This window comes from Acipenser ruthenus, chromosome 8 (genome assembly GCF_902713425.1).
Source record: "Acipenser ruthenus chromosome 8, fAciRut3.2 maternal haplotype, whole genome shotgun sequence".
In the NCBI taxonomy this organism is placed as follows: Eukaryota; Metazoa; Chordata; class Actinopteri; order Acipenseriformes; family Acipenseridae; genus Acipenser; species Acipenser ruthenus.
In genome coordinates this window covers 39,044,858-39,064,840 of record NC_081196.1, presented here as the reverse complement: position 1 = coordinate 39,064,840, position 19,983 = coordinate 39,044,858, and the positions used below count along the sequence as shown (strand labels likewise).

The 19,983-nt window shown below is 39.1% G+C and overlaps 1 protein-coding gene across 1 annotated transcript; it reads left to right on the top strand.

Moving 5' to 3' along the window:
- The first annotated feature begins 6,032 nt into the window (after positions 1–6,032).
- On the top strand, positions 6,033–19,983 carry xk (X-linked Kx blood group (McLeod syndrome)). The gene is made up of 3 exons (XM_034011484.3): positions 6,033–6,406; positions 11,946–12,208; positions 15,030–19,983. The coding sequence occupies exons 1-3, from the start codon at positions 6,162–6,164 to the stop codon at positions 15,827–15,829; spliced, it is 1,308 nt and encodes a 435-aa protein (XP_033867375.1). The 5' UTR covers positions 6,033–6,161; the 3' UTR covers positions 15,830–19,983.

Sequence of the window (19,983 nt, the reverse complement as noted above, 5' to 3'; positions counted from 1 at the left end):
TGGTGTAGTATTATTATGGATATGCATATAAAGTACAATAGTATCATGCATTACTATTGCAATACAAAAAACTTGGTACCAAGGACCATGCACAGAGACTGAAACAGCATTCATAGCAAACATGTGGTGGTTTATTAAAACCAATCTAAAAGAAACATGAAATGCAATTTATACAACTATGTTCTCTGGCTTCAGGTCCCTCATCTATTACTTCTAGTTTTCAAAACTTCGGCTGATTAGCCTACTACTTCTTACAACTCGAGCTGACTACAACTCCCAGAACCCCTTGTGAAAAAATGCTGTAAAGTAAGAATGCTTTCAAAAATAGACATGTTAATAGTTTATATTTATCAATTAACAAAATGCAAAGTGAGTGAACAGAAATAAAATCTACATCAAATCAATATTTGGTGTGACCACCCTTTGCCTTCAAAACAGCATCAATTCTTCTAGGTACACTTTCACACACTTTTTGAAGGAACTCGGCAGGTAGGTTGGCCCAAACATCTTGGAGAACTAACCACAGTTCTTCTGTGGATTTAGGCAGCCTCAGTTGCTTCTCTCTCTTCATGTAATCCCAGACAGACTCGATGATGTTGAGATCAGGGCTCTGTGGGGGCCATACCATCACTTCCAGGACTCCTTGTTCTTCTTTTCGCTGAAGATAGTTCTTAATGACTTTTGCTGTATGTTTGGGGTCGTTGTCATGCTGCAGAATAATTTGGGGCCAATCAGATGCCTCCCTGATGGTATTGCATGATGGATAAGTATCTGCCTGTACTTCTCAGCATTGAGGAGACCATTAATTCTGACCAAATCCCCAACTCCATTTGCAGAAATGCAGCCCCAAACTTGCAAGGAACCTCCACCATGCTTCACTGTTGCCTGCAGACACTCATTCGTGTACCGCTCTCCAGCCCTTCGGCGAACAAACTGCCTTCTGCTACAGCCAAATATTTCAAATTTTGACTCATCAGTCCAGAGCACCTGCTGCCATTTTTCTGCACCCCAGTTCCTGTGTTTTCGTGCTTAGTTGAGTCGCTTGGCCTTGTTTCCACGTCGGAGGTATGGCTTTTTGGCCGCAAGTCTTCCATGAAGGCCACTTCTGACCAGACAGTAGATGGGTGTACCAGGGTCCCACTGTTTTCTGCCAATTCTGAGCTGATGGCACTGCTGGACATCTTCCGATTGCGAAGGGAAGTAAGCATGATGTGTCTTTCATCTGCTGCAGTAAGTTTCCTTGGCCGAGCACTGCGTCTACGGTCCTCAATGTTGCCCGTTTCTTTGTGCTTCTTCAAAAGAGCTTGGACAGCACATTTGGAAACCCCTGTCTGCCTTGAAATTTCTGCCTGGGAGAGACCTTGCTGATGCAGTATAAATACCTTGTGTCTTGTTGCTATGCTCAGTCTTGCCATGGTGTATGACTTTTGACAGTAAACTGTCTTCAGCAACCTCACCTTGTTAGCTGAGTTTGGCTGTTCCTCACCCAGTTTTATTCCTCCTACACAGCTGTTTCTGTTTCAGTTAATGATTGTGTTTCAACCTACATATTGAATTGATGATCATTAGCACCTGTTTGGTATAATTGTTTAATCATACACCTGACTATATGCCTACAAAATCCCTGACTATGTGCAAGTGTACCTAGAAGAATTGATGCTGTTTTGAAGGCAAAGGGTGGTCACACCAAATATGGATTTGATTTAGATTTTTCTTCTGTTCACTCACTTTGCATTTAGTTAATTTATAAATATAATCTATTAACATGTCTATTTTTGAAAGCATTCTTACTTTACAGCATTTTTTCACACCTGCCTAAAACTTTTGCACAGTACTGTATTTGCTCATTAGGTTATTGATTTTTATTTAATTTTACAAAGGGGAGTAAAGTAGACAAAACTTACATTAAAGAGGTTCCTTAATAGAAAAGGTTTGAGAATCACTGGTTCACATAGTCCCTGGTCATTTGTTTGGGTTTGGTGACATCTGCTGGTATAACATTTTAAAATGATGTTTAGACTGCTTTTCTTTACAATACTGGGGAATCAACCTAGATTTCATCAACCACCCATACCGTTAAAAATAAGGGACTGAGGTCGACTCTCTGATATTGTAAAATTGGCAGGCTTTAAGTTCATCAATCGACCTCTTAGTGTTCTGAACAATATTAATCCAGTTTAGCAGTTCAGTTTGATGCATTTCCCAAAGGTTCCCTTCTAAAAGTTTCCCGTAGTAAAAGCATAGCAAAGTGTATATGGTAAATGCTTAGTATAACCTTGGGAAAGCATTATAAAACTGCAAAAATACAATGCAACAAAAGATGCCCTGGTAAACGTTTTTATAAGGGTAGTTTCAGTTGTAAAGACACAATTTAGATCAAGTGAAATGCAATTGGTTAAAATACCTAATAAATGTAAAACATAAAGCTGAATCAAGTTGAGTGTGTGAAATGGGTTGCTCTAACAGGTTTGCACTGTCTGTTTTTATTAATAATAGTGGGGCAGCAGTGTGGAGTAGTGGTTAGGGCTCTGGACTCTTGACCGGAGGGTCGTGGGTTCAAATCCCAGTGGGGACACTGCTGCTGTACCCTTGAGCAAGGTACTTTACCTAGATTGCTCCAGTGAAAACCCAACTGTATAAATGGGTAATTGTATGTAGAAATAATGTGATATCTTGTAACAATTGTAAGTCGCCCTGGATAAGGGCGTCAGCTAAGAAATAAATAATAATAATAATCATTGTTAGTGGATCTAGGTTCTATATCTGTCTTTTACCTGGTTTTGTCTGGAGAATTCTAGCTGCCTGGCACTGAAGTGACACCTCATTCCAGTCAAACCATGTGACAATGTGATGTTGCACATCCGCTGGCCCAACCTACTCTACAATACTGAGAGAATAAGCAGGAGGGGCCAGTCAAGTCAAAGGGCTGTTTTGTAACATGACTCAATAGAAGGAAGAAGTCCTTGGCAGTTAATATTTTCCAGACAAGATCATAAACAGGTATGTACTGTAGAGAATAACTGATAATAAGTCCATGCTGGATCAATAGAACCCAGAACAAACTCAACGTAATTGCAAATATCAAAAAAAGGCAAAGGAAAAACATGAAATTGTAGCCTATTTTCTCTTTAATTGATGAGAAATTGCTGCACACATCAGGAACTCTTTTTGAAAACATCTCAGTCCCAATCTTTCAATAAAAAAACAAATGATTAAAATATAATAATTGTGTGTGGACTGGATTGGATGAAACACTGGCACTGGGGAGCTCTATGTTCCGAGGCTTGGTGGTCCAATGGTTAAAGGGGCTTGTTACCAGGAGGTTCCTTGTTCAATCCCAGCCACTGACTCACTGTGTGTGACCCTGAGCAAGTCACTTAACCTCCTTGTGCTCCGTCCTTCGGATGAGACGCAAAACACAGGTCCTATTGGAAGTGACTCTGCAGCAACAGTTGTTGATGCACAGTTCACCCCCTAGTCTGTGTAAGTCGCTTCGGATAAAAGCGTCTGCTAAATGACTAATTATTAATAATAACATTTAGATTAACAGTTTAGATTAACATCTAAAGACATTTTAGTAAGAGGCTTCAAGGTAGATGTCGTATTTGATTAATTAAATTAATATTAAAGAAATGCCAGCATAATGCTTAACATACCTTAGGTAAAAAAAATACTGTGGCTAAAAACAAATGTCAGACTCCCGCAAGCAAACAAATATCAGAACTGGTTCACCTGCAGTTCGCCTATTGCAGGAAGGAATTCTGGCATTTCTGCAAGCTTTTCTTCTGTTTTAAGAGTCAATTTAATTATAATTTCACCTGAAAATGATTTACATTTACTCTATATGGGAACACCTGTAGCCTTCAAATGAAGGATTGGGGGGGGGGGCATATCTCAGTAATAATGAGGGCAGACTAAATCTCCCATTCAAAGAGAATTGAGGCCAAGAAAGTATTCCTGTCATGTTGTTTCAATTTGTCTATTAAAATAAAATGTGAATCAATTACTTGTCTCTGATTGAATTTGGGAAACAAGTCTATGTTAGCATGCTGTTTCTCGTGACAATTGTGTTTTTTTTATGGAGTATACGGTGGCTTTAAATTCCTTCCATAGTATCTGTCATGGATTCGAAGCTTCTAATACTACATGTATTAGAGTGTGTTTCATTTCTCTCTCATGTCTGCAGACTCTACTGTGCTTCTTATGGTTTACTCCTATTTTATAAAGGAAAAAAACACACACAGACACAAAAAAAAAATCATATGGAATGTTATCCTTTATGAAGGATGGGTCCCTTATCAATTATTAACACAGAAGAGACAGAGTGAATCACCACAAAGGGCTCTGATTTCCAAGTTAAACAGCCGTACTGTAAATTGACTTTATTGCTGGGTTCATGAGTAATCAGGTTTTTTCTGTCTTCTTAATTGTTTTATACTTCACCTTTGCTCTATGCATGATTATGCAAATACTGTGTGTGTGTGTGCGTGTGTGTGTGTGTGTGTGTGTGTGTGTTTTTAAATCTCAATCTGTGTTCAAGTGCTTTCACTAGGAGTTCAGGGGCTATTTTTCAGTCTAGATGTATGCAATGTAGGTTAGATTAGCAAAGGTGTCTTTATGTTAATAAGCGCCAGCACCATCCAGTGCTAGAGAAACAAGAGCACACTTGATCCAAAAAGGCAGATCAATACAGTAGACGGCACACTTCTGATCTGCCCTATCTTACATAATCTATGGCAGACAAGGAGGACAGAAGAGCTGCTCCTGAACTCAGGGTGAAAGCACCTTAACACAGACTAATAAAAAATATATATTAAAAAAAACAGTCTGAGTAATTACAATAAGAAGCAGTGAGAATGATTGCAAACATAATAACAGGATAAGATGACAGAAACTAAGAAAATGAAAGTTGGACTTACCTGGATTTATGGGACCCGAGCTAACAGTCACATGCACCTTGGTATACTGTCCCAGGTTTTACTGTTAGATTCAGCCTCACCTAGAGGTACAGTGGGCATATGAAGGCTGGCTCAAACTGTTGAAAGACTAAGGATATATTTATTATATTCCTGCAGTATAATTATTACATTAGACAAAAACCTTAAAAATAGTGCAATTCTCCATTTGGTTCCTTCACTGAATTAGATTTTTTATGGGTGGACTGTGGAGTCAATGGTTCTGTATAATACTCAGCTGCATGTTATGTATTGCCCACATAATTGTGTTTAAAGTACAGAGGATGCTGGCATCAAAATTGTAAAATGAAATAAATCCAGAATGTATTCTTTAAATCTAGATTCATGGTTATGTATTCACAGACAGGCTCAAATGGATCAGGAGCATTATTCAAATCCGAGAATGAATGTCACTAATTTTACAAAATAAACCTTATATAAGATTGGGTGAATTAATGAACCAAGCTTATACAGTAGCTGTTTCTGTGGAGCACTCCATTCTATTACAGAGCCCTAACATGCAGTGTATGTTTTAAAGTATTTTTTAAAAAAAAAAAATTCAATATCATGATAAAATATAAACTGGTATGCATTTTAGTCACCATCCTACAGTAAAGGACTTCACAGTCAACTGACTGAGCATGAGATTTGACTGTAATACAGCTTTTGTGTAAAATACAGTTAAAACATAAGAAAGTTTACAAACTAGAAGAGGCCATTCGGCCCATCATGCTCGTTTCGTTGTTAGTAGCTTATTGATCCCAGAATCTCATCAAGCAGCTTCTTGAAGGATCCCAGGGTGTCAGCTTCAACAGTATTACTGGGGAGTTGGTTCCAGACTCTCACAATTCTCTGTCTAAAAAAGTGCCTCCTATTTTCTGTTCTGAATGCCCCTTTATCTAATCTCCATTTGTGACCCTTGGTCCTTGTTTCTTTTTTCAGGTTGAAAAAGTCCCTTGGTTCGACATTGTCAATTCCTTTTAGAATTTTGAATAATACCTTTTAAAATGTTGTTCTGTTTTACAAACATCTCTGGTGCCCTCTAGTGTGTCACTGCAGGAAAACAACCTGCACAATTTCTCTGCTGCAGCAGCTGACACCGCATCCAAACGCGAAGACATTGTGCCTGAGCTGGGTGGATCACCACTGTTTTCTTACGATATGTAGAAAAGAAGCCCTTTTGCTTCTCCCTATGGCACTTTGAGGATGCGATTTCCGAGCTCCATCTTCGTGTCTGTCTCCCTCTTTACTGCAGAGACGACAGCAGCCTTGTATCTGAGCAGCACGTACAGATCTGGGGGGGACAAGATCTGGCAGGGGCTGACTCTCCTCTTCGCGCTGGTGCCATCAGTGCTGGTACAGTTTACCCTGACGTTCATTCACAGGGATTTGAGCAGGGATAGACCTCTCGTTCTGCTGCTGCATATTTTGCAGCTGGGACCTTTTGTCAGGTAGGCTATCTCTCCGTTTATTGGATGTAAACCGCATACTGTATCTGGCTTGAAAAAGAATATACATGCTGTGTCTTCGTGCTTCATCAATTCTATACATGTTTTCATATTTTAAAGCAATATTTTGGCCCGTAATATTTTAAATTAAACTCTATTAAAGTCTATTAGCATATCTAGTATCCATTCTTCTTCTGGGACGTTTTTAACAGGGATTGCCAGCCAAATTAACTATTTAGCCTATATCAGCAATTCGATCAGGTATTTAAATAAATAAATAAGTAAGTAAGTAATCCGCGTGGAAATAATTTAGGTACCAATATTTAATTTGCATATAGGGTATAAATAATTGTTTGTAATTTTAAAATAAATAAATAAATAAATAAATAAATACCGGTATAAATAAATAATAGGCCTGCGTTAAGCGTAACATGCATGGTTACCTTCGTGCCTCATCATATCCCCAAATACAGTCTATATGTGTATTTTTTGTTTGCTTGTTTTATAATTACGTTATTACACAGGCCCGTGGAATGGAATGTTCGCTGTTCTGCGAGAGCTCTTCTGCTGTCTTATTAAACGATTACTGTTCAATACTGTACTATATATAGTTGGTATAGCATCTGCACTGTAATGATTGGTGTTCATATATGTCATGATATGATTGTGGAATTATTTTTTCTAATGATTAGGACCTGATGTTGTCATTCGTCATAAATATAATTGTAGCCCATTTTTAATTAACAAACTTACATATGCAAATACATTGCCTTTTAAAAAAAATATTAAATTAATTACATTGCATAATTGTTTTCTAAACTTTCTCTTTTATTCACTTTATAAATGGGTGAATACACAGAAGTCATACTGTATGGTGATGGGGCCTTGTGATATTCGATTATAAGTCATTTATCATGTTATAAAAGGTAGAGGAAGAGAGGCACAAATCCATTTCTGTTGTGGTAATTCAGTATAATATTACATGAGGCCCATACTATTAATATTATATATTAATATTACATATGGCTTCATACTGTAGAAAAATACCCTTGTCTTGTTAGTTTATTCGGGAGAATTATTGTCAAATTGAAAGTAACTAATATTTAGGTATGCATGCATACTGAAGACTTGTCTGACTGGATTTACATACAGTATTGAAATCACTGGAATTACATAAACTGTAGTGGCTGAAACAGGTATCTGTTTGATGTTTTGTATCAGAATGCTTTTATCAGTGGAAATCATGTCACATTACAATTATCAACACTGTTTAATTATTATTTGTATAACTATTTATTACAACACACACACACTATACAGTGCCTTGCGAAAGTATTCGGCCCCCTTGAACTTTGCGACCTTTTGCCACATTTCAGGCTTCAAACATAAAGATATGAAACTGTAATTTTTTGTGAAGAATCAACAACAAGTGGGACACAATCATGAAGTGGAACGAAATTTATTGGATATTTCAAACTTTTTTAACAAATAAAAAACTGAAGAATTGGGCGTGCAAAATTATTCAGCCCCCTTAAGTTAATACTTTGTAGCGCCACCTTTTGCTGCGATTACAGCTGTAAGTCGCTTGGGGTATGTCTCTATCAGTTTTGCACATCGAGAGACTGAAATTTTTGCCCATTCCTCCTTGCAAAACAGCTCGAGCTCAGTGAGGTTGGATGGAGAGCATTTGTGAACAGCAGTTTTCAGTTCTTTCCACAGATTCTCGATTGGATTCAGGTCTGGACTTTGACTTGGCCATTCTAACACCTGGATATGTTTATTTGTGAACCATTCCATTGTAGATTTTGCTTTATGTTTGGGATCATTGTCTTGTTGGAAGACAAATCTCCGTCCCAGTCTCAGGTCTTTTGCAGACTCCATCAGGTTTTCTTCCAGAATGGTCCTGTATTTGGCTCCATCCATCTTCCCATCAATTTTAACCATCTTCCCTGTCCCTGCTGAAGAAAAGCAGGCCCAAACCATGATGCTGCCACCACCATGTTTGACAGTGGGGATGGTGTGTTCAGGGTGATGAGCTGTGTTGCTTTTACGCCAAACATAACGTTTTGCATTGTTGCCAAAAAGTTCGATTTTGGTTTCATCTGACCAGAGCACCTTCTTCCACATGTTTGGTGTGTCTCCCAGGTGGCTTGTGGCAAACTGTAAACGACACTTTTTATGGATATCTTTAAGAAATGGCTTTCTTCTTGCCACTCTTCCATAAAGGCCAGATTTGTGCAGTATACGACTGATTGTTGTCCTAACGACAGAGTCTCCCACCTCAGCTGTAGATCTCTGCAGTTCATCCAGAGTGATCATGGGCCTCTTGGCTGCATCTCTGATCAGTCTTCTCCTTGTATGAGCTGAAAGTTTAGAGGGACAGCCAGGTCTTGGTAGATTTGCAGTGGTCTGATACTCCTTCCATTTCAATATTATCGCTTGCACAGTGCTCCTTGGGATGTTTAAAGCTTGGGAAATCTTTTTGTATCCAAATCCGCCTTTAAACTTCTCCACAACAGTATCTCGGACCTGCCTGGTGTGTTCCTTGTTCTTCATGATGCTCTCTGCGCTTTAAACGGACCTCTGAGACTATCACAGTGCAGGTGCATTTATACGGAGACTTGATTACACACAGGTGGATTCTATTTATCATCATTAGTCATTTAGGTCAACATTGGATCATTCAGAGATCCTCACTGAACTTCTGGAGAGAGTTTGCTGCACTGAAAGTAAAGGGGCTGAATAATTTTGCACGCCCAATTTTTCAGTTTTTTATTTGTTAAAAAAGTTTGAAATATCCAATAAATTTTGTTCCACTTCATGATTGTGTCCCACTTGTTGTTGATTCTTCACAAAAAATTACAGTTTCATATCTTTATGTTTGAAGCCTGAAATGTGGCAAAAGGTCGCAAAGTTCAAGGGGGCCGAATACTTTCGCAAGGCACTGTATATATGTATGTGTGTGTGTGTATATATATATATATATATATATATATATATATATATAGTCAATTACAATTTGAATGTTAAGTTCAATTTAGCCATTTTTCACTGCCTTTCAAACCATAACAATATGAGTATTGCATTACTGTGCAATGTCCTTGTACTGTTCGCCACATTAAGGGTATATATAGCAGGCATACACATTGATTAAAACCATTGACAACTATTTTTCAGACTTACAGACAATTTCAGACTTACGAACAACTTCTATTCCCAAGGTGTCCATAACTCTGAGGTTCTATAGGTCTCTCTGCTGTTTACTGTTAGGCAGCCTTTTATAGGCGAGAGTGTGTGTTATCTATCAATCAGTCAGACAAACACACTCGCACAAAACGCACGCAGTTCTGCAGTTGTTGTTTTTTAATTAATTATTTAGCAGTTTTTTATGTAATGCAGCTTCAACCCAGAAGGCAGTACTGTATCTAGGAAGCTACAAAATACCTCTTGAAGCTGTTGCGTCCAAGACTGAGCAGTTTTGTTTTGTTGTGGATCATTAAAGCAGTTTACAGTGCAGTAAAGCGATCATAGAAGACTCTGTACTCTGCACTTTGTGTTTAACTCCAAAAATAAGGTGTGCTTTTTATTGTATAACACTCTGAAATACTTTAAGGTACAGGTATGAAGGCCATTGTATGTTATTGTATCAAACTACAGTGTTCAAAAGTTAGAAACAAAACACAAAGCCTAATAGACACATTCAAATTCCCAGTCACACCTACCTCACCAGCACACTCCAGAGCGTTGCAGAGAGTAAGATCATGCCTAAGAAAGTAAAGCAAATGCAGTTCTGCAATTGGAGTTTTCAAATGAAGTATTTTATTGAGTCATGGCCTACCTGTAGTAAGGTAATACTTATAACAAGTATTATATCCCAGGACAGCCCCTCTCTAAGCAGCGTCTGTCACATTGGATTGTGGACACAGTCTCGACTGCGTATGATGGTGCTGGCTTGCACCACCTGGTAGGTTAGCTGCACACTCTACTAGAGGGTTGGCTACATCTTGGGCCCTCTTCAGAGGGGCCTCGATGTCTGATATTTGTACTGAGGCTAGCTGGGCGACGTCACATACCTTCTCCAGGTTCTACCGCCTTAATGGGGTAGACCCTGCCCTGCCTTCATTTGGCACGAGGGTCCTTGAGGGTGTAAGTTCACACCGCTAATACCAGGGTTAGATAGCTCTTGTGTGTCCCTCATATGCTGCTGTTCCTTCTCTCTCGCGACAGCTCTGGTATACATTATCCCATACGTAATGTCGTGGTGGTCGTCTTCGTATTAAAAGGCAATGTAAGATTACTTACTGTAACCCTGGTTCCGTGAAAGACGACCTGAAATCTCCTTACTCATTCTACAAAGGTACGGGGCCTAGAGTCCTACATCGGGTCAGGTACCGCGGGGTCCGCAGGTGACCCGCACGGGTCGGAATTTGAACTTTTTTCGCAGTTTGCGGTTCGTGTGCAGGTCCAAAAATTTGAATCGCCGAAAACATTTTCTGCCCTTTCAGCGTACTCGTCTGTAACCCTTTCCCAAATAACGTATTAGAAGGTAAATGTACCGGTATTTTCTGCACTAAAGCAGGAGGCGATTAGGGAGGAGTCAGCTGACTAAGCAGTGTTCTCGCTTGTTTGATAAGTCGCAAGATATTTTTATCATGTCTGCTTGGTGATATTAAAAATGTTTGTGAACAAGGTGAAACAAAATATAGCACAGGGTTTATATCATGTAGTTGATAATAGTTTGAGAGGTCAATCAGAAGTGTGGAATTCTTTTGGAATCATAGCGAATTATAATAATGAACGTGACTCGATTCATTGCTTGTAAAACCCGTCATTATGTTTTTGTGAACGACAGCACAAAACAGGTACATCATCTCTGCGAAAGCACAGGTGTAGCTCCCTTTCAGCTGGTAGCACAAAAGGAATAGATAGGTATTTTATAGTCAAGTAAGTAGAGATATTTAATATGTTACAATGTTAAAATATATCCAGACCACTAGAGAAAGCTACCACGCTGTATAGCCTGTTGTGTAAACTCAATCTGTGGAGAATGGAGATATCTGTGTGTGAATATGAGAGCGTGAGAGAGTCGCTTGCAGGTTTGGGTCGGGTTGCATGTCTTATTAATGTGGTTTGGGTCGCGGGTAAGAAGACAGTGTTGGAGCGGGTTGGGGTTCGGGTCGGGTCCTGTAGTAGGTCCTGAAAGCGGGTCATAACGACTCTAACGTGGCCTAACCACAGTCCATCCTGCTGGCCTAATTCACCACATCAGTTTCTCTTGTGAGAGGTCTAGACGAGTATGTTTCAGCAGAACATATTGATATAGTCTGTAAAATGTCCACAGAACTTAAATCCTAAAATAAGTGGTTTGTCATATCTATAATAACATTTACCATGTTAAAGTGCTGTTCCAGAAATGTTACAATTCACAAACAAAAACATTCAGATGTGGAAATGTTCAAAGAAAGAATCAGCATTAAGTTGAAATAGGTCAATTACGATGGTAGTTAAAAACACTGACGCTATGTCAAACTTTGTGTTTCAGGTGTTTGGAAGCTTTTTTCATCTACGGCTATGCTAGTAGTATTGAAGAGCCGTATGTCAGTATTACAAGGAAAAAGCAGATGCCCAAGGATGGCCTTTCAGAAGAGATTGAAAAAGAAGTGGGTCAGGCAGAGGGCAAGCTGTTCACACATCGGGCTGCTTTCGCCAGGACATCAGTGATCCAAGCCTTCCTGGGCTCTGCCCCCCAGCTCACTCTGCAGCTCTACATCTGTGTGCTGCAGCAGTACATTTCAGTCGGACGAGGTATGTATGTTCTGCAGGATATCTGCAGGTTTACATGCCTTTTATTATTGCATTCATTTGTATGTTTAGAACGTTTATCGGGGAATTGTCTGAAACCACCTTGGAGCCTGAACTCCTCAGATCTCAGAAGCAAGGTTGAGCCTGGCTAAGTACAGTGATGGGGGGGGGGGGGGGGGGCTTTGTGGGAAGTCAGGTGTTGTGGAAAGTGGGGTTGGTGGCTTAGTAGGGGGCACTGTTCCCTCTGAGCCACAGCTCAACCAGTGCACCAGGTTATAAAGCATAGTGAAGCGTGGTAAAGCATAGGTGAGCATTGTGAAGAAGAGCAAGGTATGGTAAAGAATATTAATAAACATGGCAAACCAGGGTAAACTATGGTATTGTAAATGTTTTAAAAAACCACCTTATTAATAATAATAATAATAATAATAATAATAATAATAATTAAAACAACAACATAGGACTCTGTCTCTCGTTATTTAAATTGACAATGTAGACAACAGAACTAATTACCAGAGCTTTACACACAAACTAAATAAAACAGATGCCCAAAAAAAGTAATGGGAAAAAAATGAAATCAAACCCACTGGAGGACTCAATAACATCTAGAAGAGCTCACTGCTAAAACTTTCAGAACCTGTACTGCACATACCAGGCCAACTGCACAGAACTGTCCTATATAGAGTGCAGGTGTTTCTACTTTTTGTCCAACCCTTTTGTAAGCACATCTATTTAAAAAAAATTGCTTCACAAATGAGATGTGTGAAGTCGCCGTAATGTTTCTTTGCATGTTTTCATGGTAATACTTTTAGCTCTACTCTGTGTGGAGTAGCTCTAGCAGGCAGGCACATACAGTAGACGTTTCCACACACAGGGTTCTTTTGGATGCCAACAATTAATTAAACCTCTTTGCAGCAGATTGATAAACACATCATCATTGTATCCCAAAGCCAATGTTTCAATTTGTATAAACCAAAGTGCAATGTCGACCATTTGCTTATAAAGATTTGTAAAGTGCCTTCTGAATCATTTGTTTATATGTAGCACAATGAAGGGAGTTCTGAATGCATGGAAGTACATTTTATGTTATAAAAGCTTTGAAACTTTGGAGTACTGTGTCTTTTTGAATGTGTTTAGCTACTTAGCTACTGCTTTTAGACATGCTGTGATGGTTCAGTTAAGTTGTCTACCCCTGTCACACACAAAAAAAAAAAAAGTGGGTGGAGAGGAACAAAGCCAGCCGAATAAGCAGAGCACAGAACGGATTGAAGATGTTATTATTTCTCTTTTATTGTTTCCTTTATAGAAGAAGAGTAATTAAACGCTTGTTAGCATCTGAAGTTTCTAATTGTAATGGTGTAGAATGGATGTAGATGAGTTTTCAAGACGGTTAAGTACTGAACTGTAAATTTCTACTGAAGAATGTTTTGGGATCACTGACAGGTTTGCAGATTAAAAGTGTTTCGAAGAAGAACCTTCTGGAGAAGAACTACAAATATATTTATCTTCACATTTCTAAAATTGCCTAAATATGTGTGCTATTGAGTTGCTGCTGATTGTTCATGAGTTTATTATTATTATTATTATTATTATTATTATTATTATCATTATTATTATTATTATTATTATTATTATTATTTGTGTATGTGGCTATTTCCTTATGGACATTAGGGACTGGACTGAATTTTAGCTGAGGAGACTTGGCCTTTTTTTGTGTTTATTTTCTTTGTAAATTGATAGTAAAACGTATTACTATTATTGTGCTTGTGCTTATGAGTATGCTTTAACTATTTTTTTTTGTCTTTTTCTATGAGCCTGTTTCTCTGTCTAAACATGATTCTATCTTATTCTAAAGAATGGCCCTGTAGGGTAATCTGATAGCTCAGTAGTTATCCAGCACAGGGGGCAGCTCAAGAGCTTTTATTGTTTTTTTGTTTTTTTAGTTTCAGTACCAGTGTCCTGGTAACGGCATTGCAGAAATAGTAAAATGTGTATTTCTTCCTTCTGTTTATATTGATTTCTCCTCCTATTGTATTCTCTTATTCTTGGTCGGGTCACACCCTACCTGCTGCCCGAAATGGGTTTAGAGCTGTTACAATGGGATGCAGGCTTATGTTGGCCCTATTATCTTTACACCCTTCACTTTTAGTGATCTATTTTAGTGTTCCTATTAGTGTTCATAATAAGGTATGGCCCACAGACTACTTGTGATCATTAGGTACACTTGTTAAACAGCGTCAAGTCTGAAAGTCCCACCAGTTTGCAAGAGCAGCAGCCACTTTCACCAGCCTGCAACCCTGAAGCATTTGTGACCTAAATGACTGCTAAAGAAGCTGAATACTATATAGTAAATATTATAACAAAGTGTGTCATGATGCAATAAAACTGGTGATGAGAAACAGCTCCTAAGACACAAATCCCATTTTAAAAGCATAGTGAAGCATGGTAAAGCATAGGTAAGCATTGTGAAGAATAGCAAGGTATGGTGAAGAATATTAATAAACATGGCAAACCAGGGTAAACTATGGCACAGTAAAGGCATTGTAAAACCATGGGAAAAGAATGGGAAAACTTCAGAAATAAAGTGGTAAACTTTTATAAGGGGAAGAAGGAAGGGAGGTATCGATTCATGAGATGTACTTCTCAGTCCACAGATGTTTTGAATGGCATCCTTTCTGTTTTGAATGGCATCCTTTCCATATCTTTATGATCTAGTCACCTGAAAAATATATGAACATAAGTCTTTCCCCATACTGATTAAGATTTTTTGAATGTTTCTTCCAGCATTGACTTAGTGCATTTCTTGGTGTGCTTGTTCTTTCAGGTACATTGATGATCGTTTCCCTGCTGTCTATAGTGTATGGTGCCCTGCGTTGCAACATTCTTGCCATAAAGATCAAGTACGACGATTACGAAGTTGAGGTGAAGCTGGCAGCGTATCTGTGCATATTCCTGTGGAGAAGTTTTGAGATTGCCACCAGAGTTGTGGTCCTGGTCCTGTTCAGTTCAGTACTCCAGATATGGATCCTCCCAGTGGTGCTCTTGAACTTCTTCATCTTTTTCTTCTATCCTTGGATACTGTTCTGGCAAAGTAAATCCCCTTTCCCGGAAAACATTGAGAAAACGCTGACAAGAGTGGGCACCACCATTGTGCTGTGCCTTCTTACGTTTCTCTACGCCGGTATCAACATGTTTTGCTGGTCGGCAGTCCAGCTGAAACTCAGTGACCCTGACTTAATCAACAAGTCCCAGAACTGGTACCGGATGGCGGTGTATTACATGCTGAGGTTTATAGAGAACGCAACTCTCATTCTGCTGTGGTATGTATTTCAGACTGGCGTCTACCAGTATATATCCACTCCTTTGCTTGTTCTGCAGCTGCTGATTGGATACTCCATAGCCATCTTTTTCATGCTTGTGTTCTACCAGTTCTGCCACCCCTGTAAAAAGCTGTTCTCCTCCAGCATTACACAAGGACTGTGGGCATGCTCTCACATCTTTTGCCTGCTCTGCAAGCGACCCAAGCCACGGTTGCCGCCGTCCAGCACTGCTGACTTTGCAACCAATACACTGAATGAGTCCCAGAATGGGAAAACCAGTCAGAGCTTATCTATTCATCCTTAAACACACAAGTCCAATTCTCATTTAGAAATGGGCAATTTGGAAAGCAAACTAAATTGCTTCATAAGATGAATACAACAACGGCTATGAATATTGCGTCACCTTGCATTTTCAGACACTTTATCACCAAAACAAGTTTTTACTTTCGAAGATGAATTGATTAACACCAATGAGAAGAAATCAACGATATAACAATACTTCACTATATATTTATTTTATCCCAGTCACACAGTGTGACCTGTAGTACATTCCCAGTTTATTTTGGAACCTCCAACATCAAGTTAAATCCTGTCTGAATAATCAATTACTTTCCCTGATGATCTAGTCACTCAGGTACTGTGCAGTTTGCAGTTCAACCTTGACATTGCTAAACACAAAATGAACCCCAGGAAGCACTAATGGTTCTCAAGAGGAAGCTTCTGAAAATTGAACTATATCTGGCTACCAAAAATATGTATAAAAATAAATTTTTGCCTTGATCTGCGATTCATTGAAACCCCAAGATGTGAATGACAGTTGGCATTGGAGGTGTATGGCTGCACAGGTTTAACAGGATCCAAATGAAATAATCCTCTATATAAAACAGTAGCTTGCTATGGAAGATGTAAAGTAACTTACTATGTATGAACACTATTGTGATATATACATATACACTGTGTGATCTTTAAAACAAATGAAGAAAATGAACACCATGTGATAAATACACTGCTTCAATAATGATAATAAAGATATACTATAAGGCCTATATTGCTCATTATGCACCATGGCCTCTGGACTCCAATCCGATATAACAATTGTATTTTTAAACTAAAAAACTAAAAACTTCACAATCACACTTCAACAAGAGATAATACAGGTGTTTATAGTAGATGTATCACAGACCTGTGTCATACCAGTTACAGAATCAAAAAAGGAAGGAAGGAAAAATGTATATTCAGCAGAAGTACTGGGTAAGTAGACAGTTGGAGATGGTAGGGATAATGAGCTAACTGCATTATATGTGCTATGGATTAAATACACACAAACACATGTATAGTAGCATGCCAAATCACATTTTATTGGGAAGAAAGGATCAGAAATGCAAGATTCAATGAATCAATAGTAGCATTATGTGTTCAGACTAAAATGTTAATGTAATAATAGGTTGTAAACATACTATTTAACCCTTTGCGGTCCTATGTCGGACCAGGTCCGACATTACAATTTTCCCTTTCCGGTCCGATGTCGGACCCTGTCCGACATCATCAAAAAGACATAAAGCACAGGTCTCTAGTCGTTTTTTCTTCGGAAAAAAAGCAGAGAAAACAATTCAATGGCTGAGTGAGACCAATAGGAGCTGAGAAAAGCCAAAAAAAAAAAAAAGAGGCAGATCTGAGCAATTCACATAGCCCGGCACCACAGAGATAAAATGGCCATAAACAAACAAGATAGCTGCTTCCGCATCCAGCGCTCAAAGAATATCATGGACATTTGCAGAGCATTTTGAGATGTTCTAGTAATAAAATAATGACTTGGATCGCATTATTGAGGAGTTTGGTGATAAAACGAGTTATCAGGAGATGATTTATCAGTATGCACGACTATGAAGAGATATGTGATAAATACAGCAAACAAGGGGTGGGGAGGTGCTGGAGATGCAGTACTGAGTGTCATGTTGATATGCAGTGCCTTTTAAACCTGTTTTACTGTGAAAAAAATACTTTTAAACAGAGCATGTAAAATAAACAGTGTGTGTGAAAATAAATTGGACCTGACGCGCCTGAGATGCGCTGAATAAATGGACCGCTAAGGGTTAAGGTATATACAGAAGGCCAATACTGTATATACTGAGAGAATCCTGGCCAGCAATAAAGAACAATTTGGTCGCGGGGCTCCCAAGTGGCGCATCCAGTAAAGGCGCTCCTCGCAGGATGTGCCCTATAGCCTGGAGATCGCTGGTTCGAATCCAGGCTATGTCACAGCTGACCGTGACCGAGAGTTCCTAGGGGGCGGCGCACAATTGGCTGAGCGCTGCCCGGGTAGGGAGGGCTTAGGTCGGCAGGGGAATCCATGGCTCACCGCGCATCAGCGACCCCTGTGGCCGATAGGGCGCCTATGGCTCTGCAGCGGAGCCGCCAGATCTGTGTTGTCCTCCGGCACTATAGGTCTGGTAGCATTGCTGTGGATCTGCAGTGCGAAAAATGACGGCTTGGAAGGAGCACGTTTCGGAGGACGCATGTTTCGAGCGGTGAGCCGGGGATACAGATAATAATTGGGCATGCTAAATTGGGGTGAAAACCGGGGTAAAAATAATTGGCGACGACTAAATTTAAAAAAAAAAAAAAAAAAAAAAAAAAAAAAAAGAACAATTTGGTCATCTTATTCTGGTCTTGAATACAGAAAGCTGATTTCCTTGAATACATATATGGCCCAAATACCACATTTGTGCCAATACCCCAGTTGCCCAGTGACTGAAACCAATTGAGAAATCACTTATTTTGTCTCTATTGAGTACCACTGCACACATTTACTAGTGTCTGTCAACAAATGACATACACAATTCTACCAATACTGTTTTTGGTATTGTACAATAGGACAGTATTCATTTAGAAATCTGCTCTTGAAATGTAGGATTTCCTGCAGCAGGGAAATGGTAATATTTTTACTGTATTAATCCTCGTTGACAAGAAATTTCAACACTGGCATAGACATCCTCAAAATCAATTAGAACTGACAGCTGCATTGCATGAGCAGTGGAAGAACATTTCAAACAAGCTGTTCCAACAACTTTTTAGTTTCATGCACTGACTGATTCCAAGATGAATATATTTCTTATGCAGACTGTTTATAATTGTTCATTAACATTTGTCATTTACTATTTATTTCTATATGGTTATGACATTATTTGTAGTTTCTAATGTGTAATGAGGACAGGAAATCCTGCATACATTATATTTGCTGGTTAACTTTTTAATTCATGTCTGATGTTTGGATGTTATATAACATGTTTCACTTCATGATGCTTAGTTGATAAGTAGTTTGTATGATTTTGTTAATTGTTTAAAAGTAAATGTATTTATGAATGAATTCATGATTTTTTGGTCATGCTCAACTTTTGCCTTAATAATGTCTACAAAGTATGTCAATAACATACCCTGTCAGCTGTAAATACACAACTAGCGCTGCCAGTATCATTATAGGTTACTGTCTGAAATATTGTGCTTGATCCATTTTATGTCACACATGAGGAAAGACAAATACCTCCTCCTTGATCACTAAAAATAAAAAATATTATTTTTTTGGGGGGGGAGGGGGGTTGGGCAGCAGTGTGGAGTAGTGGTTAGGGCTCTGGACTCTTGACCAGAGGGTTGTGGGTTCAATCCCCAGTGGGGGACACTGCTGTTGTACCCTTGAGCAAGGTACTTTACCTAGATTGCTCCAGTAAAAACCCAACTGTATAAATGGGTAATTGTATGTAAAATAATGTGATATCTGTATAATGTGAAATAATGTATAATGTGATATCTTGTAACAATTGTAAGTCGCCCTGGATAAGGGCGTCTGCTAAGAAATAAATAATAATAGTAAATGGGCCAGTAAATCCATGCAAAATTTCCCCCAAAAAATAAGGTCCTTTGACTTTTGTCCATAATAAGTTCATCTTCAAATTACCGGCATGACTCTCGGGGATGTGGGTGTCCGTGTTCTTCACACTTATGGTTTGTCGGAAGTGAGACTCCAGGCTGGTTCATGCTTCTGTCACAGATGAATGATACGTCAGGCGCAGACAGCTATAAAAGCTGTGCGGCTTCACTCCGACCATGCAGCAGATTTTTTTTTTCATACAGCTGCGTTGTGTGAGGTGCAAGCTCTCAAGTGGTAATTCCCGCTGTGGATAACTGGAAAACATGGACCCCAGTACGTCTTAGATCGGAGCGGACTGAAGAACTAAACACACTACTGAGTTGCGCCCCTTTCATGTGACCTCCTGCATAAGCAACTGTTTGAAAGACGTCGGTGGCTGTTCACAGAAAGAAATGGCAGAGGGAAGTTAAATGGATCTTTCTTTTTTTTTTTGTCCCCTAAAGCAGTGTTTCCCAATCCTGGACCTGGGGGACCCACTGTGTCAGCTGGTTTTCATTCCAACTGAACTCTCAATTACTTAACTAGACCCTTAA